Source organism: Syngnathus acus, chromosome 13 (assembly GCF_901709675.1).
Source record: "Syngnathus acus chromosome 13, fSynAcu1.2, whole genome shotgun sequence".
NCBI lineage: Eukaryota > Metazoa > Chordata > Actinopteri > Syngnathiformes > Syngnathidae > Syngnathus > Syngnathus acus.
The window spans coordinates 192,180-217,474 of record NC_051098.1 but is presented as its reverse complement, the minus strand read 5'-3'; the positions used below and the strand labels follow the sequence as shown (position 1 = coordinate 217,474).

Genomic DNA, 25,295 nt, shown 5'->3' with positions numbered 1-25,295 from the left:
AGAGTCCGTACCTCCGCCGCCATTGATAAATAAATACAATCGTTTGTGCAACGAAAACAGCATTACCTTCAATGCTTGAAAGTCTGCGCTGAGCAGCTGGCGCCCACCTTTGCACGGATCTTGAACCGTTCTCTGGAGCTGTGTGAGGTGCCCTCGTGCTTCAAGAGCTCCACCATCGTTCCAGTGGCCAAGAAGCCCGCCATCACAGGTTTGAATGACTATAGACCCGTCGCACTGACATCTGTGGTCATGAAATCTTTCGAGAGGTTAGTGCTGAACCACCTGAAGGAGGTCACGGGCCCCCTGCTTGACCCCCTCCAGTTTGCCTACCGGGCAAACAGGTCAGTGGATGATGCGGTCAACATGGGACTGCACTACATCCTGCACCACCTGGACACCCCAGGAACGTACGCCAGGATCCTGTTCGTGGACTTCAGCTCGGCGTTCAACACCATCGCTCCTGACATCCTCCAACAGAAGCTCATCCAGCTTGCGGTGCCTGCCTCCACCTGTCAGTGGATCACCAGCTTCCTGACCAACAGGAGACAGCGTGTGAGGCTGGGGGGCATCACATCTGACACCCGGACCACCAATACTGGAGCCCCTCAGGGGTGCGTCCTCTCCCCAGTGCTCTTCTCTCTCTACACCAATGATTTCTCCTCAGGTGACTCTCCTGTGAAGCTCCTGAAGTATGCAGACGACACCACTCTCATCGGACTGATCCAGGACGGTGATGAGACTGCGTACAGACAGGAGGTGGAGCGGCCAAAACCATCTGGAGCTGAACCCGCTCAAGACCGTGGAGATGACAGTGGATTTCAGGCGAGACCCTTCACCACTTTTACCCCTCACTATCCGCAGTAATACTATTCTCTCCACAGACACCTTCAAGTTCCTGGGAACCACAATCTCTCGGGACCTGAAATGGACCGGCCACATAGACTCTGTCCTGAAGAAGGCCCAGCAGAGGCTGTACTTCCTGAGACAGCTCAAGAAGTTCAACCTGCCGCGAGAGCTTCTGAAGACCTTCTACACTGCCATCATCCAGTCTGTCCTCTGCACCTCCATCACTGTCTGGTTTGGATCAGCCTCCAAACAAGACAAGCACAGACTGCAACGGACAATCAGGACTGCAGAAAAGATCATTAGAATCAACCTCCCATCTATCCAAGACTTGTACCTGTCCAGGACCAGGAAACGTGCAAGGAACATCTCTACAGGCCCTTCTCACCCAGGTTGCAGTCTGTTTGAACTACTCCCCTCCGGACGGCGTTATAGAGCTCGGTACGCCAAAACCAGCAGACACAGAGACAGCTTCTTCCCCCAGGCTGTTGCTCTGATGAACTCACACCACTCATAGAGTCTCAGTCATTACTGTGCAATAACATCCTGCTCTTCACACCTTTTTGAATTTGTCTACACTGTTTTTGCCATTATTCACATGTCCTGAGTGTTGTTAGTCACCCAAATGTTGAACAGAGGGTGTGTTTTACCGAAGTCAAATTCCTTGTTTGGCACGCTCAAACATGGCGAATAAAAACTCTTGAATCTTGAATCTTGAATTAGGACCCTCTAAAATGGCATAGACAAAGTGACATGTTTACTAGGCACAATTCAAGCTTCCTGGAAAGCCGGGATCATTTCCGAAGAGCAACATGATGGCAAGACAGCGACGAGGGAAATTGGCATGTCAGATGGCGAACTTGCCCAACTGTTTAATTTGGATACAGAAGACGAGGACTTGGATGGATTTGCGCATGAATATTGATCAACAATAATGTGAGTACAGTAGAGTACATGGTTAAACAGTAGAATAAAGTACAACCAAACTCACTTTCTTGCTCCAGTGATGTTTTTATTGTTTACCGTAAATCATGGGATGCATGCGCCCTATAATGCGGTGCGCCCTATGTGTGGATTAAATGAGAATGGTAAATGTGAAAAAAACACTGAAAAGTAGCCGGGGGTCTGGGGGGCCGATTATATATATATATATATATATATACACTGCTCAAAAAAATTAAAGGAACGTTTTTTTATCAGGGTATGGCATGAATTCAATTACCGTAATTTTCGGACTATAAATCGCGTTTTTTTTCATAGTTTGGGTGGGGGGGCGACTCATAATAAGGAGCGACTTATATGTTTTTTTTTCAAAAGTTTTCCACAAAAAAAAAAAAGTGAAACCGCGATAAACGAACCGCGATGTAGCAAGGGATTACTGTAATTTGAATTTCAAGCGACGTCAGCAGCGCGACGTCAGCAGCGCGACGTCAGCAGCGCGACGTCAGCAGCGCGACGTCAGCAGCGCGACGCGGCGTGGCGCGGCGTTTGTTTACATAAAGGACAAAGATTGATCACGGGATGACGAAGATGACGAAGGACCCCACGTACTACCGGCATCATTAGCGGCTTTGTTTCTAAGTGACACGGCGGACGAAGAGTTTGAAGGATTTAAGGATTTGGAGTGACACAGAAGGTTTGAAAAACTATTATGGCTTTTACGCACGCCCGGTCCTATTCTATGGAGCTCTCTTTCACCTCCGTGGATGGAAGTCTGGGGCCGGCGCTCGGCCGGGTGACTGTCCGGGGACGGTGGATGGGGCTCGGACATGGCTTTTACGCACGCCCGGTCCTATTCTATGGAGCTCTCTTCCACTTCCGTGGCTGGAAGTCGATGCCGCCACACGCCTGGAAGTTTGTTTTGTTAAATAAAGAGCCGTTTACCAAACCCACGTCTTTCCTTGAACTTTGTTAACGCTACAATATAGTTATATACTAGATCTGTGGAATAACGACGAGGCTGACGTCAGGGCGCACGCGCGGCGTTGTTGACAAAGGACGAGGAATTTGATCGATGGATTTAATGATTTAGAGTGCACAGATGGTTTGATAATACTATTGCTTATATAATAGTTATTTGATATCTAATTTATATATCGTTATATGGGCCTGTGGAATATTTTGAAGTGCAAGCGCCGTCAGCTGCGCGCACCCATTGTTGACAAAGGACGATCGATGGATTTAATGATTTGGAGTGACACAGATGGTTTGATAGCATTATTGCTTATATAATAGTTATCCATCCATCTATTTTCTGAACCGCTTAGTCCCCACGGGGGTCGCGGGAGTGCTGGAGCCTATCCCAGCCATCAACGGGCAGTAGGCGAGGGACACCCTGAGCCGGTTGCCAGCCGATCGCAGGGCACACAGAGACAAACAACCATTTGCACTCGCACTCACACCTAGGGACAATTTGGAGTCTTCAATCGGCCTACCAAGCATGTTTTTGGGATGTGGGAGGAAACCGGAGTGCCCGGAGAAAACCCACGCGGGCCCGGGGAGAACATGCAAACTCCACACAGGGAGGGCCGGAGGTGGAATCGAACCCGCACCCTCCTAACTGTGAGGCGGACGTGCTACCCAGTGCGCCACCGAGCCGCTATATAATAGTTATTTGATATATAATTTATATATCGTTATATGGGCCTGTGGAATATTTTGAAGTGCAAGCGCCGTCAGCGGCGCGCACGCATTGTTGACAAAGGACGATCGATGGATTTAATGAATTGGAGTTACACAGATGGTTTTATTAACGTGTTATTTATGTAATAGTTTTTTGAATAACTCTGAATGTTACGTCAGAGCCGTTCTCAGCTCTTCGTTTGTGTTTATGTCACGTTAGCATACCTATCGGTTAGCCTGTTGTTGCTCGTTCATGACTGTTCTTGGTGTTGGATTTGTCACGTCTCGTCCCCAGTTTTGTTAGATGTCTAGGTTGCCATGGTTTCTGTTCGGGTTCTGTCATGTCTCGTCCCCCCTTTTGCTATGTGACCCTGATCATGTCCATAGTTTGTCAGTGTGTCTGTGTGCTCGCCCCTCCCTTCCTGTGTACCCATGATCAGTGTAATCACACGCACCTGCCTCTCGTTACCTGTGTTGTATTTAAGTTCTGTTTGTGTGTCACGCGCCGTCGGAGCATTGCATGAGATGTGGACAATGCATGTCTCACTGTCACGTGGTTCCTGTTTTTTGTTTCACGTTTTGGTCGGTTAGTCCTGTTAGTTTGTTGTTAAGTCACGTCAGTTTGCCGAGTCCTTTGAGTTTGCTACAATAAACCCTGGTCCAAGCTGCACTTGGTCGCCTCGCTCCATTCCATCCACACTCCGTTCGTGACAGAATGCTCCGACCACTACAGCGACCAGCGCTTGGACCTCCCTCCACCATCAGCTCCCACTGCGACGCCCGATCCACGTCCATCGTCCGAGAAGGTTCCAGCGCCATCGGACTTTGCTCCAGCGACGCGACTCGCGGCCGCCATCAGAGTTCTTCCCGGCGCGACCGGCTCCGCTGTCGCGATCGGACTTCGCTGCCGCGACGCCGGACACGCGGCCGCCATCGGAGTGCCTACCGGCGTCATCAGACCCGCGATCGTCCATGGCCCCACCCCCACTGCTGTAGCGCGTGGTGACTCTTGCCGCTGCGTACAGCTCCGCCTTCCAATTGCCGCTGATTGCGGTCCGGACTTCAAACTGCCGCTGATCGCGGCTCTGACTTTACAAGTTTCCGCCGAGCACGGTCCCGTTCCCCGAGTTTCCGCCGAGTGCGGTCCATGTCCCCCGAGTTTGTGTGAGTGCCGCCCGAGTGCGGTTCAGGTTTGTGTGAGTTGCCGCCCGAGTGCGGTTCAGGGTTGTGTGAGTTGCCGCCCGAGTGCGGTTCAGGGTTGTGTGAGTTGCCGCCCGAGTGCGGTTCGGTTCCCCAAGTTGCTGCCGATTGCGCGGCAGGCCCCCAGTGTGTGCCGCGATTGTGGTCCTGGGGCACTGACCTCCGCTGAGTGCAGTTCTGTTCCCCAAGTTGCCGCAGAGTGCGGTTGTTCCCCCAGTCGCCGCCGTGCGCCGTTCAAACTACTTCGAAAACCAGTAGGGCCATTTGGACTGGTGCGCTTCTGACACGAACGGAGTGTGGAATGGAGCAGGGCGACCAAGTGCAGCTTGGACCAGGGTTTATTGTAGCAAACTCAAAAAGACAGACCCGGCAAACTGACGTGACTAAACAACAAAACCAATAGGACTGACCGCCAAAGACGTGAAACAAAAGACAGGAACCAAACAACCTTATGACAGTGACACGTGCATTGTCCGCACAATGCTCCGACGGCGAGTGACACGCAAACAGAACTTAAATACAACACAGGTAACGAGAGGCAGGTGCGTGTGATTGCACTGATCATGGGTACACAGGAAGGGAGGGGCGAGCACAGACACACTGACAAACTATGGACATGATCAGGGTCACATAGCAAAAGGGGGGACGAGACATGACAGAACCCGAACAGAAACCATGGCAACCTAGACATCTAACAAAACTGGGGAATAAATTGCCCCCCAAAATGCGATTTATACTCCGGAGCGATTTATATATGTTTGTTTTCACATTTTTGGGCATTTTATGGCTGATGCGACTTGTACTCCGGAGTGACTTATAGTCCGAAAATTACGGTACACTTTTCTGATAAGGTTTTGGTCAGGTACGCGGCAGAGGGGGTTGTGAATCACTTTCAGCTTCAGTGTTGATGGAATTAACAACAGGTGCAGTAGAGGGGCAACAACGAGATGGTCTCTAAAACAGGACTGGTTTTGCAGGTGGAGGCCATTTCAAGTTCCTCCCTCTTGATCTTTTTTAACTGGTTTTCCACATGTTGGCTTTAGCTAGAATCATTATCACGACTGGGAGTATGAGGCGATTGCTTAACCCTCCTGAAGTTGAGCAGATTGTCCAACTCCTCCAGGATGGCACATCCATGCGTGCTGTTGCAAGAAGATTTGATGTGTCTCCCAGTACAATCTCCAGAGCATGGAGGAGATTCCAGGAGGCAGGCAGTTACTCTAGGACAGGGGTGGCCAACATTTTTTACTGTGTCATCGCAAAGAGCCACATCATACACATGAGCACACATGAACACCCCCCCACACACACGCACACACACACACACACACACACACACACACACACACACACACACACACACACACACACACACACACACACACACACCCCTCTGCTCAGCCAAATTTATTGTGTGACATTATTATGTCACGCACCAACATGATAATGACAAATTGACTCCTACAGTACTAAAACCACAGACCAAAGACCACATTTTCAACAATGAACATTGTGTGCATTGTCTCACACAGACAAACTCTCAGTTCAACAAATTCCACAAACAAAAACATAATAAGTTTTTTCACTTACTATGTGTGGCGGGACAGACCATTCGTTTTAGTTTGTCGTTTTCAGGAGACAAGATTTCAATAACGTCACTGAGGCATATTTTAACGAACTCCACTTCATTGTATGGCTTTTTAGCCCGTGCAATGTTCCAAGCCAGTTGAAACAATGCAAGTGTGACAGTCTCTGAGTGCTTCGTAATTTTTTTGAAAAACTGTACCTATTTTTCTGCCTGACTTTTCAAAGTCTCCAAACTTGTGCTTGCGAAATTCAGTCCCTTTTGCAAAGTCCTTATCGATATTGGCATGAAGTGAGCTGAAGTGGCGCTGACCATTTGAAGCTTTTAAATGCGCCAATGACGTCCGACATATCAGGCAGAATGGCTTGCCATAGCGTTCAACAAAAAACAACTTTAACTCTGTTAAAAACGTCCTGTGTTCATCATCATATATTCGTTTAGCTGTGCATTTCTTCCTTGCCATTTTGGCAAGCGTCTTGTCAGCTTTTCTGGACCTAATGGGCCCCCGTAGTCACAGTCGCCATTCATTAAAAAGCCAGCAAAACCAATCGCTCTGTTTGTCCCTCCTCCTTTGCGGGATTTCACCTCACGCGCATGCGCGTTTGACCAAAATACCATATTGAACTCAAGCGAAGCAAATACGCACGAAAAATAAACACAAATGTTGATATGAACGTAAAAGAGCCGCATGAAACCAGCCAAAGAGCCGCATGCGGCTCGCGAGCCGCGGGTTGGCCACCGCTGTAGTAGGGTATTCAACTAATCACACCTGCAGGGGTTTCCTGAGCCTTGAGCCTCAGCTTGGTTCAGTAAACTAAATCACAAGCATGGGGAAGACTGCTGATCTGACTGCTGTCCAGAGGACCATCATTGACACCCTCCATCAGGAGGGTAAGACACAAAAAGAAATTTCCCAAAGAGCAAGCTGTTCAGTTTCAAAGCACATCCACAAAAAATAATGTGGCAGGAAACGCTGCACAACCAAGAGAGATGACCGCAGCCTTAACAGCATTGTGAAGAAAAGTCGCTTCCAGAATTTGGGGGAGCTTCAAAGACAGTGGACTGAATCTGGAGTCCAGGTATCAAAAGCCACTGTTCACAGACGTGTCCGGGAAATGGGCTACAATAGCCGTATTCCCTTGGTCAAGCCACTTCTGAACTCAAGACAACGGAAGAAGCATCTGACTTGGACTATGGAAAAGAAGCACCGGACAGTTGCAGAGTGGTCCAAAGTCCTCTTTTCAGACGAAAGCAAGTTTTGTATTTCATTTTGAAGTCAGAGTCTGGAGAAAGGCTGGAGGGGAGCAAAATCCAAGTTGCATGAAATCCAGTGTGAAGTTCCCACAGTCAGCAATGGTTTTGGGAGCCATGTAAGCTGCTGGTGTTGGTCCACTGTGTTTCATCAAGTCCAGAGTAAATGCAGATTTTAGAGCACTACATGCTTCCGTCTGCTGAAGAGCTCTACGGACATGATGATTTTCATTTTCCAGCATGATCTGGCACCTGTCCACAGTGCCAAAACCACCAGTAAATGGTGTACTGATCATGGCATTACTGTCCTCAATTGGCCTGCCAATTCTCCTGACCTGAACCCCATAGAGAATTTGTGGGGTATTGTGAAGAAGAAGCTGAAAGACACCAGACCCAACAATGCAAATGAGCTAAAGGCCGCTATTGAAGCATCCTGGGCATCCATAACACCTCAGCAATGCCACAGGATGATTGCCTCCATGCCACACCGCAATGACGCAGTAATCCATGCAAAAGGATTCCCAACCAAGTACTGAGTGCATTAATGGAAATTTTCAAATGTCTGATTTTGTTTTGCTGTTATAAATCTTTTTTTTTAACTTGGTCTGAGGAAATATTATAATATTTTGAGATAAGATTTTTGAGTTTTCTTGAGCTGTAAACCATAATCAGCTGTATTAAAATAATAAAAGGCTTGCAATATTTCAGTTGACTTGTAATGAATCCAGAATGTATGACATTTTTGTTTTTTTAATTGCATTATAGAAAATAAAGAACTTTATCACAATCAGGGCTGTGGACTCGGTCGGATTTTTGCACCGAGTCCGAGTCCGGCTGTCCATTTTTTCTGTTAATTCATGTGACTGCTTAGTCTTTATTCAAGGCTAATTTAGATCAAAATCTAAATAATTACAACAGTTTTGTGATGGCTTTGTCTTTATTAAACATATAAACGAATACAATAAACAGATACTTTCAAGTTTTAATCATTAATTACACCATTATAGCTCAGACATTTATCTAAACACAAATAATTAGTGACGACCCCTTATTTGGAAAGCGAAAAACCCATGTCGTACGGCGTCAGCACTATGTTGTTTTCAATAAAAACATGAAGAACTCACGTTTGCGTCAGTCAATTTTAATTTTTATAAAGGATTATTCTCATTTGATGTCTTTAAATTCATCCGCGTTCTGCCATTGAAGCGGGGTGCATTCAAAGACCACCCCTGCCCTACTAGTATACTTTTTCATGATATTCTAATATTTTGAGATGGGATATTTGAGTTTTCTTAAGCTGTATGCCATAATCAGCAATATTAAAATAATAAAAGGCTTGCAATATTTCAGTTGATTTGTCATGAATCCAGAATGTATGACATTTTTGTTTTTTTAATTGCATTACAGAGAATAAAGAACTTCATCACAATATTCAAATTTTCCGAGACAGTCCTATCTATCTATCTATCTATCTATCTATCTATCTATCTATCTATCTATCTATCTATCTATCTATCTATCTATCTATCTATCTATCTATCTACGTATCTACGTATCTATCTATCTATCTATCTATCTATCTATCTATGTATCTACCTATCTATCTATCTCTCGATCTCTCTCTCTCTCGCTCTCTCTCTCTCTCGCTCTATCTCTCTCTCTCTCTCTCTCTCTCTATATATATATATATATATATATATATACACTATATATATATATGTATATATATGTATTCTTTAACTATATCATGACAATAGCGTAACATTAGCTTACATGTAACATCATGCTTACATGCTTGTAAAAGTAAAAACGTACCTTTGTGTTTTTTTGTATCGATGTGCTCCTTAATGTTCCTAGCGCCGCGACCTCCATAGCTGATCATATCTTGACAGAAAATACACATAATCTTCCCCGGGACATCTACTTTACGGATATGTTCCGTCAGGCAATTGGTTACGGACTGTGTTCCGAGTTGGACGATGACGCTGCTCTTGAGCCATGCCCATCTGAAGCAGTTCTTGATCCCGTTCGGCTTGTCAATTTCCCTGGCACGATCCTCGTCTTTTTTCTCTCAAACGTTCGCCATGCTGGCGAAACCTTTGCTGAGTATGCCCTAGATCTATCTAACTAAATAACTCGTCTACAAGTGATGAAAACCCAATTACAAATTCACATTGTGGCGGTGTAAAAACATTTAGTTCTCCGCGTAAGTTAAGTTAACAAGTGGAAAGATGTGATGAAAGTAGCGCCAAAATGCTGCCGAAGATAAGATGTTGTCGCATCACTGCTGCCAGTGAGTTAGGTTTACAGAGGCAAGCCGATTCCGTACTCACAGCTTAACTAATTTTGCCTTGAGATGTGCCAAAAGATGCCGTCGTGGCGGGCGAGCGAATGCTCGCGGGTCGCAGAGGCTAACGTTGCCTGGCCAGCTGGCCGGCCGCTTCCCTAACCCCCTATGTATAAAAAAAAAAAAAAATCTCAATGGATTTACACAATTCAGGAAAATGACACTTTTGACGGAAAAAAACACGGAAATCCGCGGATCCGTGGAAAATTCTCATCCCTGATTAAATACAAAATAGACTCCGTAATTTAGTCTGCGCCTTTTAACCCGAAGCGCCTTATGATCGTGAAAATATGGTAATACCAAATAATTTGTAATTGCAATCATTTTCTGGAAGAAATTGAGCATTATCTGACAGAATTGCAGAGGGGCCAATACCTTTGGCCAGCACTGTGTGGAGTCAAAAGCAGTTTTGGCCTTTCACTTGCACCTCTCACTCCCTTATTCATTTATTTACCTTTAGAATGTTTGCATTTGGACACAAGAGGGTGGGATCGACTGGGTTCTGTGGGCAGTTATTAGGCCAACCAGGTGCACCTGTGGGCAGTTTCCACCAAAAACAGGCATGGTTGGCTGATTGGGCACTTCATATCGCCCGTAGGTGTGAGTGCTAGTGTGGATGGTTGTTCATGTATGTGTGCCCTGCTATTGGCTGGGAACCGGTTCAGGGTGTCCCCTGCCTACTTCCTGATGACTAATGGGATAGGCCGCAGCACGCCCGCGACCCCCGTAGGGACAAGCAGTACAGAAAATGGATGGATGGATGAAGGTACCGAAGACGAAGGGAAGGCTCGGGCGGAATTGAGCCTTTTCCATTGCTGGTTGCTCTCTTTGTTCTGACTTTCCCGCTCAATGTTAGGCAAGCACCTCCTCGCTGCCTATCTTTAAAGTCCATCTTAAAAAACATTTTCAGTCAGCATGAGACTTGGTTTTTGGCTTTACTATGTATGTAGCTGTGATTGCTTAAACCAGGGGTGTCCAAAGTTTTTGCAAAGCAGGACAGATTTGGTTAGATGAAAATGTATAGGGGCCGACCATTCGTACCAACATTCCTCGAACCATTGCCATTGTAAATAAACTTGTAAATATGTAACTATCCTTTGCAGTCTGCAGATAGGTTGATATTGCAAATGAGAATCTGTTGTCAATTGCACTACCAGAAAAGTTAAAGATTAAAATGATAATAAATTAATATATAATATATATATAATAATATATATATATATATATAATATTTTTTTATTTTTTTTATTTGATGTGTTTAGTTTGTTTTATTTATGTTATTGTTGTATTAATAAGAAGGGTGATATTGGTGTTTGTGACTGTAGTAAACAGGCCAGGTTGCATCATGTCAGATTTTTAATCCAAATTTAATCATTCTCCATTTTATCTTTTTTATTTCAAGTTTATACCCAACAAATTACTTCATAATCCCAATATAATAATCCATAGTCTTTTTGCTGTTTGCGATCACTGTGAGTGGGCGGCGCTGACGCGTAGAGTTAGTACGAAGTAGACAGCTGTTTTTGTTTTGCGTTTCCCTGTGCAGTGTCACTTGCAGCGTCTCTGATTTTAGCGTCGCCTTAGTCCTTGGTGTGTGGACATTTGAATGAGGAAGTGTCTGTGTCACTGATTATCTTGCAAACGGACACTTGTGTGCGCGTGAACTGGGAAGGGACGGAGGAGACATGCTCGCAACCGATCATGAGCGCTGGCTCATGTGCGCGTTTTCGTTAGCACGAGTTTCATTTCTATGGCTCGCAGGTCCTTGCGACAGTGCCAGCGGGCCACTTATTATTGATTTTATGACACAATGCTTCGGGCCAGTTTAAATTTAGACGTAGGCCTCATTTGGCCCGCTGGCCGGACTTTGGGCATGCCTGGCTTAAACGATATCTAACTATAAGTAAAGTTGAGTTGAACGAACTTCAGTAAAGTGTTCTGTGATACACCCTTTCTTCTGTATCACAAAAACATAAATTTCATTGGTCACCAATAATCATGATGGCCTCGCGAGTCCCCCCCCCCACGTCAAATCGCCATTTTGCAATGCTCTCTCACCACTCAGTAAGCATTGGTCTATATCAGGGACATTCTGCCATTAAATTTTGTGAGATCATGTCTGATCATGCAAGAGCCAATCACGTATGAAGCGGTGGCACATAGCCATTTCACAGCGCTCTCACCTTGGGCGCACTTGGTACACATCAGTGCAAATTCGGCACATTCTGCTGTTATTTTTTGTTTTGGAGAGGTCATGTGACATGCCAGAGGGCTTAGTCTCATCAAAAAATGGTGGTCAGTACCGTAATTTTCAGACTATAAGCCGCACCAGCTAAAATCCGGGGATATTTTCGGTTCTTTCTTATATAAGACGCACCAGACTATAAGCCGCACATGCGCACGAGTTATTTACAAAGAAAGACAGTACACAGAAAGCCTTTTTCAAGTTTTAATAACATACTTTAACATGTCTTTCTAAACGCTGCCTGTGACGCAGCAGTAGTACCGCAGCAACACGGAAGTGCGCATGCGAGTTATTTACAAAGAAAGACGGTACATAGAAAGCCTTTTTAAAGTTTTAATAACATACCTTAATATTTCTTTCCAAACACTGCCTGTGACGCGGCAGTAATACCGCAGAAACATGGAAGTAACACAGCACTAATAGGGCAGGATTAAAAGAAACATACCGGTAAAAGTCACTGAGACGCGGCAGTAACACAGCAGCAACACGGTAGCACAGCACTAACAGGGCTGGTTAAAAAAACATACCAGTAAAAGTAAAAAAGAGCCGTCTTTATCTTCCTCCTGTACACTGAAACCATCAAAATCTTCCTCCTTAGTGTCCGATTGGAATAGCGTTAGATATCCTTCGCCACACACTTTCTCAGTCTTTCTTTCGTCGTCGCTTTTATGCATTTCTTCTAACATTTTCCATGATGAGGGTCTGTTCATGCTAATTTTATTCATGCACGAAGCGCTACGTTACATTAAACTAGCGAGCTACGCGTAAAGCTCCAGTGTCGACGCGACTGGGAAATAAATAAAGAAAAGGGTGACGCAACACGATGTCATCAACAATGGGCCAAATCGACTGCCTTCAAATTAAAATATAATATGCATTTCTTTTGTTCCCCATAATGACGGTTCCTTTCAGTAATGTCCGTCTTGATCTCGTTCTGTCTCTTCTTTGTGTGGATTATACGGCATTATTTGCCTGGCGGATGAACATGCGATCAACACACCACTTTTCTCCCCAGTGACCGTGTCACATATCCCTCCGCCCAGCAAAGCAGTGCCGCACAACAGCGGTCCATAGCCTTTTTACGAGTGTATAAAAGTGATCAAGTCATCACAAAAATCACGGGTAAAATCCTATATACCGTAATTTTCGGACTAAAAGTCGCATCAGCCATAAAATGCCCAAAAAAGTGAAAAAAAACATATATAAGTCGCTCCGGAGGATAAGTCGCATTTTGGGGGGCAATTTATTCGACAAAATCCAACACAAAGAACAGACATGAACGAGCAACAACAGGCTAAACGATAGGTATGCTAACGTGACATAAACACAAACAAAGAGCTGAGAACGGGCCTGACGTAACATTCAGAGTTATTAAAAAAAACTATTACATAAATAACACGTTTATAAAACCATCTGTGTCACTCCAATTCATTAAATCCATCGATCGTCCTTTGTAAACAATGGGTGCGCGCCGCTGACGGCTCTTGCACTTCAAAATACTCCACAGGCCCATATAACGATATATAAATTAGATATCAAATAACTATTATATAAGCAATAATATTATCAAACCATCTGTGCACACTAAATCATTAAATCCATCGATCAAATTCCTCGTCCTTTGTCAACAACGCCGTGCGCGCGTCCTGACGTCAGCCTCGTCGTTATTCCACAGATCTAGTATATAACTAGATTGTAGCGTCAACAAAGTACAAGGAAAGACGTGGGTTTGGTAAACGGCTCTTTATTTAACAAAACAAACTTCCAGGCTTCTGGCGGCGTGGACTTCCAGCCACGGAGGTGGAAGAGAGATCCATAGATTAGGACCGGGCGTGCGTAAAAGCCATGACCGAGCCCCATCCACCGTCCCCGGACAGCCACCCGGCTGAGCGCCGGCCCTCGACTTCCATCCACCGAGGTGAAAGAGAGCTCCGTAGAGTAGGACCGGGCGTGCGTAAAAGCCATGTCTGAGCCCCATCCACCGTCCCCGGACAGCCACCCGGCCGAGCGCCGGCCCCCGACTTCTATCCACGGAGGTGAAAGAGAGCTCCGTAGAGTAGGACCGGGCGTGCGTAAAAGCCATAATAGTTTTTCAAACCTTCTGTGTCACTCCAAATCCTTAAATCCTTCAAACATTTCGTCCTCCGTGTCACTTAGAAACAAAGCCGCTAATGATGCCGGTAGTACGTGGGGCCCTTCGTCATCCCATGATCAATCTTTGTCCTTTTTGTAAACAATCGCCGCGCCACGCCGCGTCGCGCTGCTGACGTCACTTGAAATTCAAATTACAGTAATCCTTTGCTACATCGCGGTTCGTTTATCGCGGTTTCACTTTTTTTTTTTTGAAAGTTTTTGAAAAAAAACACATATAAGTCGCTCCTTATTATAAGTCGCCCCCCCCACCCAAACTATGAAAAGAAATGCGATTTATAGTCCGAAAATTACGGTAAACCGCACCAGACTATAAACCGCAGGGTTCAAAACTTGAGAAAAATTTATAGTACGAAATTTACGGTAAGTGTTGACAGCTGAGACTGAGAACCTTTCGTTACACAAAATACATGTCTGACTACACGAAACCCCTTTCTATCAAATTACTATTCAGATAATACGTAGCAAATCGAGAAAACATAATACATGATTACAGAGGGGTGAAATATGCTTTTGTTGTGGTAATATACATGTGTGTCAATCTGGAGATATGGTACGCAGATTAAAACCGTGTTGACTACCATAAAAATAATGATGACAGCCATGAAACCTTCATCATAAGTCATGTCTTTTGGTTTATAGTAGTTGGGTTTACTTACTTACCTGGTAAATAGTAACCGACTGGCATATGTTGTCTACATTTAGTAAGTAAAAGCCATAATCCAGCAATGTGTCCGAATATTTAGGATGCTTATGCCCAAAGTGTTCTCTGTAAGAGAAAATAGTAGTCAGATGTCATTGTGATCATTTAAATCAATAATGAAACACCTAAAGTGACATAATACCTTGCTAGAAATATTCCATGTTTAATGAGTTTCTCTGCCTTTGTGAATTCTCTCTTCACCACACAGGCCTGAAGCAGATTAATAGATTTAAGACACTGGAAAAATAGTACATAGCTAAAGGGATATTTGTCTGTTATAGTATGTACAGTAGATTCATTGGATTTCATGCATACATTTCACCCAAATTGTTAAATGCAAATACTAATATGAAGAACATTATAACCTTGGAAGCCTGGCGAAGGACATCGATGACTACTTTGACTGGCAGCCCTGGAATAATTTCCTTCATGGCCTCTACACACCATCTGTATGCCTGGGACAAAGTTAGTTAAGAATGGGGTACACATTTCTCAGCAGTATTACACAATACAATTGGACAATTGTTCTCAGAAAGTGTGGATAAACTATACCTCATCATAATGGCTTTTAGCAAAAAGCAAACCACAAAACTCTCCATACAATGCTGCCTTGTTGGCCTCATGGCCATGTTTGGCTAATTTTTCCATATGCGACTGAGCAAGCTTGAAGGTCTCTTCCCCCAGATGGAATTTACAATTACCATTGCGCACATGAAGAATCCTAGAGAGGGGGGGGGGCGGAGAGAGAGAGAGAGAGAGAGAGAGAGAGAGAGAGAGAGAGAGAGAGAGAGAGAGAGAGAAAGAGAGAGAGAGAGAGAGACATAGTCCTCAATTTACGAACACAATGGGGTAATAACAGTAATCCATCTTGTTTAGCAGCACCTTTGTAGACCCCCAAGAACACTTCAAATCTTTCAGCTGCCCCCGTCAGGAGTCGCTACAGCAAATCAGTTATTTCCATATCACTCTGTCCTGTGTATCTTCCTCTGTCACACCAATCACATGCATGTCCTCTTGCACCACCTCCAAAAACATCCGCTTTGGCCTCCTTCTCCTCTTGCCTGGTGGATCCATCCTCAGCATCCTTCTCCCTATTCACCCCGGGTCTCTCATCAGCACATGTCCAAGCCATCTCAATCTCGCCTCTCTGACTTTGTCTCCAAACCGTCCCACGTGAGCTGGCCCTCTTATATGTTCATTCCTAATCCTGTCCATGCAACATAGCTGGTCGCACAACTGCCTTGTACACGTTCCCCTTAACTCTTGCAGATATTCTTCAGTCACAAATCACTCCTGCCGCCCTTCTCCACCCAGCCAGCACTCTCTTCTTCACCTCTCTGCCACGCTCTCCATAAGTTGACACTATTACACTCTCATCACCTCCAACACACTCTTAACATACTCTTCCTTTAAGATGACCCCAACACCATTTCACTTACAATATACACCATGATCCAACAACTTGAACTCATCGCCTATGCTCCCGCTCTTACTTTGCTTCCGCTTGAGTGTTAGGATATTCACCCTGACACCCATGCAACTTGAGCCTATGGTGCTGCTCTTACTTCCCTGTGGGCGGTAGGGGGCGAGGCTCAGTGGTAGAGTGTATCCCTCTCAACTCTAAGGTTGTGGGATTGATCCTCAAACCTGGTGACCATGCTGAAGTGTCCTTGAGCAAGACACTGAACCCCAGTTTTGCTCCCAGTATGGACCTGGCAGCACCATACATGACAGCAGCCTCCCATTGGTGTATGAATGTGTGTGTGAATGGGTGAATGTGAGGCATTGTAAAGCACTTTTATCAATGTCAAAAAAGTCAAAGCCTGCTTTATTGTCAATTTCTTCATATGCCAAGACACACAAAGAGATCGAAATTACGTTCCCACTATCCCACGGTGACAAGACATAGTCCACAATATACATACAAGTAAACAACACAAAAAATAAAAACAAGAAGGCACAAACAATGAATAAATAAGAGTGATGAATAAATAATAAATAAACAAATAACATAATAAATAAGAGGAGCAAAAATGGAGCAAGTGTGCATACAGCAGACAGTCAGAATATAGCGCAAAAGTACAGGATGCTACGCAGAAGGGGGGAGAGAGTTCAGGATCCTAACAGCCTGGAGTATGAAGCTGTTGGTGAGTCTGGTGGTTTTATCTACACCACATGGTGCCCAAAGCGCTTTACAAAAGGACAATGCATGAAAAAGTCACACAATTTTGCATTTGTTACATCAGCAAAGTTTTGTGATGAAATCATTATTAATAAATAAACGTAAATGGTAAAACACTTATTTAGTGTTGTTACCGTATTTTCCGGACTGTAAGTTGCAATTTTTGTTTTAAAGTTTGACCAGGGGTGCGACTTATAATCAGGAGTCACTCACATGCGAAATTATTAACACATTATTACTTGATCATTAACACATTACTTACAATGGTATAGTTGATCACTTCACATGTTATTTCCGCTTTAAACCGCATGAGGGCGCACTAAATCTGTGGAATAATTGGAGCCGCAACTGACAATGAGTCTGACCTCAGCGCCGCATGTACTTCTGGAGTCAGAAGCGGCGTTGTTTATAAGTGACACGGAGGACGAAGATTTCGATGGATTTAATGATTTGGAGTGACACGGATGGTTCGATAAAATTGTAATTTATGTTATAATTATTTGATATATAGTTTATATATAGTTACATCGGTCTGTGGAAGTTTTTGAACCGCAACTGACAATGAGTCCGACGTCAACGCTCATGTACTTCTGGAGACAGCAGCGGCGTTTTTTTTAAGTGACACAGAAGACGAAGATTTCGATGGATTTAATGATTTGGAGTGGCACGGATGGTTCGATAAAATTGTTATTTATGTTATAGCTATTTGATATATAGTTTATATATACCAGGGGTGTCCAAACGTTTTGCAAGGAGGGCCAGATTTGATAAAGTGAAGGGGCCGGGGGCCAATAGTTTTTTCGGACAGTTTTTTAACTCATGCAAATACAAACAGTTATAAAACAAATTTTATTGTCCCAATTGTCTTTCATTTTTAAATGACAAAATAACCAAATATAAGCCACTCCGGCACGTCTACAGGTTCATAACATCAACAGTATTAACATGGCCACTTCGTAATATTTAATATTAAGTAATATTTACTTTTGATTTACCGTAATTTTCGGACTATAAGTCGCGGTTTTTTTCATAGTTTGGGTGGGGGGGCGACTTATACTCAGGAGCGACTTATATGTGTTTTTTTTTTTTCAAAAAATTTCAAAAAAAAAAAAAAAAAAAAAACAAAAAAATGAAACCGCGATAAACGAACCGCAATGTAGCAAGGGATTACTGTAATTTGAATTTCAAGTGACGACAGCAGCGCGAAACCATCTGCGTCACTCCAATTCATTAAATCCATCAATCGTCCTTTGTCAACAATGCGTGCGCGCCGCTGACGGCTTTTGCACTTAAAAATATTCCACAGGCCCATATAACGATATATAAATTATATATCAAATAACTATTATATAAGCAATAATGTTATCAAACCATCTGTGCACTCTAAATCATTAAATCCATCGATCAAATTCCTCGTCCTTTGTCAACATCGCCGCGCGTGCGCCCTGACGCCAGCCTCGTCGTTATTCCACAGATTTACTATATAACTATATTGTAGCGTTAACAAAGTTCAAGGAAAGACGTGGGTTTGGTAAACGGCTCTTTATTTAACAAAACAAACTTACAGGCGTGTGGCGGCGTGGACGTCCAGCCACGGAAGTGGACGAGAGCTCCATACGATAGGACCGGGCGTGCGTAGAAGCCATGACCGAGCCCCATGCACCGTCCTCGGACAGCCACCCGGCTGAGCGCCGGGCCTCGACTTCCATCCACGGAGCTGAAAGGCAGCTCGGTAGAGTAGGACCGGGCGTGCGTAAAAGCATTGTCCGAGCACCATCCACCGTCCCTGGACAGCCACCCGGCCGAGCGCCGGCGCCCGACTTCAATCCACGAAAGTGAAAGTAAGCTGGACGAGTGACGCGCGACAGCAGCGAGCGCGACAGCAGCGCGACGCGACGTCGCGGTCGCGCGTCAGCAGCGCGACGGTTGTTTATAAAGGACAAAGATCGACTCGTCCAGCTTTCTTTCACTTTCGTGGATTGAAGTCGGGCGCCGGCGCTCGGCCGGGTGGCTGTCCAGGGACGGTGGATGGTGCTCGGACAATGCTTTTACGCACGCCCGGTCCTACTCTACCGAGCTGCCTTTCAGCTCCGTGGATGGAAGTCGAGGGCCGGCGCTCAGCCGGGTGGCTGTCCGAGGACGGTGCATGGGGCTCGGTCATGGCTTCTACGCACGCCCGGTCCTATCGTATGGAGCTCTCGTCCCCTTTCGTGGCTGGGCGTCCACGCCGCCACACGCCTGTAAGTTTGTTTTGTTAAATAAAGAGCCGTTTACCAAACCCACGTCTTTCCTTGAACTTTGTTAACGCTACAATATAGTTATATAGTAGATCTGTGGAATAACGACGAGGCTGACGTCAGGGCGCACGCGCGGCGATGTTGACAAAGGACGAGGAATTTGATCGATGGATTTAATGATTTAGAGTGCACAGATGGTTTGATAACATTATTGCTTATATAATAGTTATTTGATATATAATTTATATATCGTTATATGGGCCTGTGGAATATTTTTAAGTGCAAGAGCCGTCAGCGGCGCGCACGCATTGTTGACAAAGGACGATTGATGGATTTAATGAATTGGAGTGACGCAGATGGTTTTATTAACGTGTTATTTATGTAATAGTTTTTTGAATAACTCTGAATTTTACGTCAGGGCCGTTCTCAGCTCTTAGTTTGTGTTTATGTCACGTTAGCATAGCTATCGTTTAGCCTGTTGTTGCTCGTTCATGACTGTTCTTGGTGTTGGATTTTGTCGAATAAATTGCCCCCCAAAATGCGACTTATACTCCGGAGCGACTTATATATGTTTTTTTTCACTTTTTTGGGCATTTTATGGCTGGTGCGACTTATACTCCGGTGCGACTTATAGTCCGAAAATTACGGTACTTTTGACTCACAGCCCCGCGTGAAGAATTGCTGTTGTGATGCCAGTTCAGCTTGGAGCTGCTTAACTTTATCAGCGCGGTCACTCCCTGTTAGCTTGTCGTATGTGTTAGCATGTTTAGTCTGATGGTGTCTCTTTAAGTTGAAACCCTTAAACAAGGCAACCGTCTCTTTAGAAATTAGACACACACAATTGCCTTAATTTTCAGTAAAGAAGTAATGTAAATCCCATTTCTCTTGAAAGCAACAGCCCTCAATGTCAACTTTCCTCGTTTTCTTTGCGGTCGCCATGGCAGAGATGAGCGGAGAGGGGTGGTGCTGCCACCTTTTGGTAATAGGAGGAATTACAGTTTCAAGTTTCATGATTTTTTTTATTCAGTTTGACAGTGCAGGCGGGCCATAAATAATACATTATAAGACCGAAGCTGCGGACTGTATGACATCTGACCGGGGGCCGGATTTGGCCCGCAGACCGGACTTTGGACATACAGTCTGGTCTATACAGTGGGTCAAAAAAGCATTTAGTCAGCCACCAATTGTGCAAGTTCTCCCACTTACAAGATGAGAGATGCCTGTCATTTTCATCATAGGTACACTTCAACTATGAGAGACAAAATACATTTAAAAAATCCAGAAAGTCACATTATCTGATTTTTAAAGATTTTATTTGCAAATTATGGTGGAAAATAAGTATTTGGTCAATAACAAAAGTTAATATCAATACTTTGCTATATACCCTTCATTGGCAATGACAGAGGTCAAACGTTTTCTGTAAGTCTTCACAAGGTTTTCACACACTGTTGCTGATATTTGGGCCCATTCATCCATGCAGATTTACTCGAGAGCAGTGATGTTTTGGGGCCGTCATTGGGCAGCATGGACTCTCAACTCCCTCCAAAGATTTTCTATGGAGTTGAGATATGGAGACTTGCTAGGCCACTCCAAGTCCTTGAAATGCTTTTTACGAAGCCACTCCTTTGTTGCCCGGGCGGTGTGTTTGAGATCATTGTCATGCTAAAAGACCCAGCCACGTTTCATCTTCAATGCCCTTGCTTATGGAAGGAGGTTTTCACTCAGAAATTTCACGATACATGGCCCCATTCATTCTTTCCTTTACACGAATCAGTCGACCTGGTCCCATTTCAGAAAAACAGCCCCAGAGCATGATGTTTCTACCCACATGTTTCACAGTAGGTATGATGTTCTTTGGATGCAACTCTGCATTCTTTCTCCTCCAAACACAATGAGTTGAGTTGTTATCAAAGAGTTCTATTTTGGTTTCATCAGACTATATGACATTCTCCCAATCCTCTTCTGGATCATCCAAAAGATGTCTAGCAAACTTCAGACGGGCCTGGACATGTACTGGCTTAAGCAGGGGGACACGTCTGGCACTGCAGGATTTGAGTCCTGGCGACGTAGTGTGTTACTGATGGTTACTTTGGTCCCAGCTCTCTGCAGGTTATTCCCCAAGTCCCCACTTGGGTTTCTGGGATTTTTGTTCACCGTTCTTATGATCATTTTGAGCCTACAGGCTGAGATCTTGCGTGGAGCCCCAGATTGAGGGAGATTATCAGTGGTCTTGTATGTCTTACGTTTTCTAATAATTGCTCCCACAATTGATTTATTCACACCAAGCTGCTTGCCTATTGCAGATTTAGTCTTCCCTGGCTGGTGCAGGTCTACAATTTTTTTTCTGGTGTCCTTTGACAGCTCTTTGGTCTTGGCCATTGTGGCCCAGCGACAGCCCCAAAACATCACTGCTCTAGACGAGATCTGCATTGAGGAATGGGCCAAAATAGCAGCAACAGTGTGTGGAAAACCTTGTGAAGACTTACAGAAAACGTTTGACCTCTGTCACTGCCAACAAACAGTATATAGTAATAAAGTATTAACATGAACTTTTGTTATTGACCAAATACTTATTTTACACCATAATTTGCAACAGAAATTGCTTTTGTGAGGACTTGTGTGTGCAGATTAAGACCTTCTGCGCGTACAACAAACCTTGGTTTACACCAAACCTCAGGGTGCTGCGCAAAGCCATGGAGGAGGCCTACAGGAGTGGGGAGCGGGACCTGTTCAAGCCGACCAGGAACACACTGAACCAAGAGATCAGGAAAGCCAAGAGGTGTTATGGGGAGAGCCTGGGGAGACATCTCTCTGCCAATCCTGATCACTTAACAGTGTGGAAAGGACTGCAGAGCATCACGGGCTTCAAGAAACCAACTCCCCGTCCTGTAGAGAACCCAAGGCTTGCAAACCAGCTAAACAGGTTTTACGGTCCACCCACACAACAGGACCTCCGACAGTACAATCAACCTACACACATCCACCCACAACCCCTCAGTCCAAACCTCCATCGTCGTTATCGCCTACTCTCTCTCTTTCAGAAGCCGCGCCTGCACTCCAGATCCGCGAGGAGGAGGTGTGTCAGATGTTCCGGAGACAAAAGTTCAGGAAGGCACCAGGCCCAGACGGTGTGTCCCCCTCCTGCCTGAAAGCCTGTGCTGAACAACTGGCACCCACTTTTCCAAGGATCTTCAACCGTTCCCTAGAGCTGTGTGAGGTTCCCTCGTGCTTCAAGAGCGCCACCATTGTACCGGTGGCCAAGAAGCCCACCATCACAGGTTTGAATGAGTACAGACCTGTCGCCCTGACATCTGTGGTCATGAAATCCTTTGAGAGGTTGGTGTCGAACCACCTGAAGGACTGCTCAACCCCCTGCAGTTTGCCTACCGGGCAAACAGGTCGGTGGATGAAGCAGTCAACATGGGACTGCAATACATCCTGCAACACCTAGACACTCCAGGGACGTATGCCAGGATCCTGTTTGTGGACTTCAGCTCGGCGTTCAACACCATCGCGCCTGACATCCTCCATCAGAAACTCATCCAGCTCGCGGTGCCTGCCTCCACCTGTCAGTGGATCACCAGCTTCCTGACCAACAGGAGACAGCATGTGAGGCTGCGGACCATCACATCAGACACCCGGACCACCAACACTGGTGCCCCCCAGGGGTGCATCCTCTCCCCACTGCTCTTCTCTCTCCACACCAATGATTGCTCCTCAGGCGACTCTTCTGTGAAGCTCCTGAAGTATGCGGACGACACCACTCTCATCGGACTGATCCTTGACGGTGACGACACTGCGTGAAGACAGGAGGTGGAGAGGCTGGTCCACTGGTGCAGCCAAAACGACCTAGAGCTGAACCCGCTCAAGACCATGGAGATAACAGTGGACTTCAGGAGAGACCCTTCACCACTTCCACCTCTCACTATCCTCACTAATGCTATTCCCTCCACAGACACTTTCAAGTTCCTGGGATCCACAATCTCTCGGTACCTGAAATGGACCGGCCACATAGACTCTGCCCGGAAGCAGGCCCAGCAGAGGCTGTACTTTCTGAGACAGCTCAGGAAGTTCAACTTGCCACAGGAGCTGCTGAAGACCTTCTATACAGCCATCATCCAGTCTATCCTCTGCACCTCCATTACTGTCTGGTTTGGATCGGCCACCAAACAAGACAAGCATAGACTGCAACGGACAATCAGGACTGCAGAAAAGATAATCGGGAACAATCCAAGACTTGTTGCACCTGACCAGGACGAGGAAACGTGCAAGTAACATCTATACAGACCCTTCTCACCCAGGTCACAGTCTGTTCGAACTATTCCCCTCCGGGCAGCGTTACAGATCGCTGTACGCCAAAACCAGCAGACACAGACACAGCTTCTTTCCCCAGGCTGTCGCTCTGATGAACTCACAACACTCATAGAGTCTTAGAGTCATTGCGGTGCAATAACATCCTGCCCTCGACGCTTTATTTTTGAATTGTCTATATTACATGTACTATGTGTCCTCTCTGCATCCATTGCAGCCTGGTCATCCTGGAAGAGGGATCCTCCCATCTGTGGTCGCTTCTCAAGGTTTCTCATGTCCTCTAGTAGGAGTTCTGAGTTTTTCCTTGCCCTCCTGGGAGTTTAAGATCAGGGGATGTTTGAGAATAATTGTCAATTTTCATACATGTCCTGAATGTTGTTAGTCACTTAATGTTGAACAGAGGCTGAGATCTACCGGAGTCAAATTCCTTGTTTGGCATGCTCAATCTTGGCAAATAAAGATTGATTTGATTTGATATAATTCAATGACTGGCAGAGCCGCAGTAACAGTTCATACAGCAGGTAACTTAGCGCTTTGTGCATGAATACAAATAGCATGAACAGACCCTCATCATGGAAAAGGCTAGAAGAAATACATAAAAGCGACAACGAAAGATAGACTGAGAAAGTGTGTGGCGAAGTATATCTGACGCTATTCCAATCCAACCCTAACCCTAACATGACCAATAAACTTCTTGAATCTTGAATCATAGTTGAAGTGTACCCATGATGAAAATTACAGCCATCTCTCATCTTGTAAGTGGGAGAACTTGCACAATTGGCGACTGACTAAATACGTTTTTGCCCCACTATAGTTATATAGCCTGTGGAAGAATTGGAACCGCAAATGACGATGAGTCCAACATCAGTGCAGCATCCACTTCCGGAGTCAGCGGTGGCGTTGTTTATAAGTGACACAAAGGATGAACATTTTGATGGATTTAATGATTTGGAGTGACACGGATGGTTTGATAAACTTGTTATTTGTCCGTCCGTCCATCCATCCATCCATCCATCCATCCATCCATCCATCCATCCATCCATCCATCATCTGTACCGCTTGTCCCCACGGGGGTCACGGGCGTGCTAGCGCTCAATATGGGCGAGCAAATCTTCAGTCATGGAAATATTTCTTAAGTAAAACATTATACAGTTAAAAGTGACACTGACCTGACACAACATTCGATTGCACTGTAACAGTGTGGCACATCACTGTGGAGCGCACAGAGCTGCAAGCAGGAAAGAAAAACTTTCTCAGCGTCTCCATACCAGCCAGCGTCAGACAAGAATCCCCCTAAAATAAACACATTAGAGGTGTAAATTTAGCTAAATCAAACAAAACAAAACAAAAACTAGCATTGACCAGCATGGTCTTGTTCTGTTTTCATGCTGGTCTTGGACCAGCAGCAATAGCAAATCAAAAAACAGCCATGATTAGAAACAGCCTAACCTTCAGTCACTGGGCACCCTGTTCTACCAACTGAGCCACAGCCACCAAGCCATATCATCATACCTGAGCTGCTGGTATGAAGTGACACCGTCTGGTCACCAGTTATGCTTTACCTTTGGATTGTCCATTTTATGTGTACTATGTGTCCTCTCTGCATCCATTGCAGCCT

The 25,295-nt window shown here is 45.1% G+C and overlaps 1 protein-coding gene and 1 long non-coding RNA gene across 3 annotated transcripts in view; both read right to left on the bottom strand.

Annotated features, from left to right (window-relative positions):
* Nucleotides 1-25,295, bottom strand: part of appbp2 (amyloid beta precursor protein (cytoplasmic tail) binding protein 2) — a 226,908-nt gene that overhangs the window by 94,707 nt on the left and 106,906 nt on the right. The window contains exons 4-8 of one of the 2 annotated variants that reach the window (XM_037268417.1): nt 24,847-24,970; nt 15,500-15,668; nt 15,313-15,402; nt 15,090-15,184; nt 14,908-15,013 (exon numbers count right to left, since the gene is read on the bottom strand). In XM_037268417.1, coding sequence (XP_037124312.1) covers nt 14,908-15,013; nt 15,090-15,184; nt 15,313-15,402; nt 15,500-15,668; nt 24,847-24,970 — 584 coding nt within the window. The remainder of the gene's footprint in view (nt 1-14,907; nt 15,014-15,089; nt 15,185-15,312; nt 15,403-15,499; nt 15,669-24,846; nt 24,971-25,295) is intronic. The other variant, XM_037268418.1, reaches the window with a different exon arrangement.
* LOC119132911 lies at nt 11,192-12,278 on the bottom strand. The gene is made up of 2 exons (XR_005099997.1): nt 11,910-12,278; nt 11,192-11,298 (listed from the first exon to the last, which is right to left on the bottom strand). It is a non-coding gene; the product is annotated as an uncharacterized LOC119132911 (long non-coding RNA).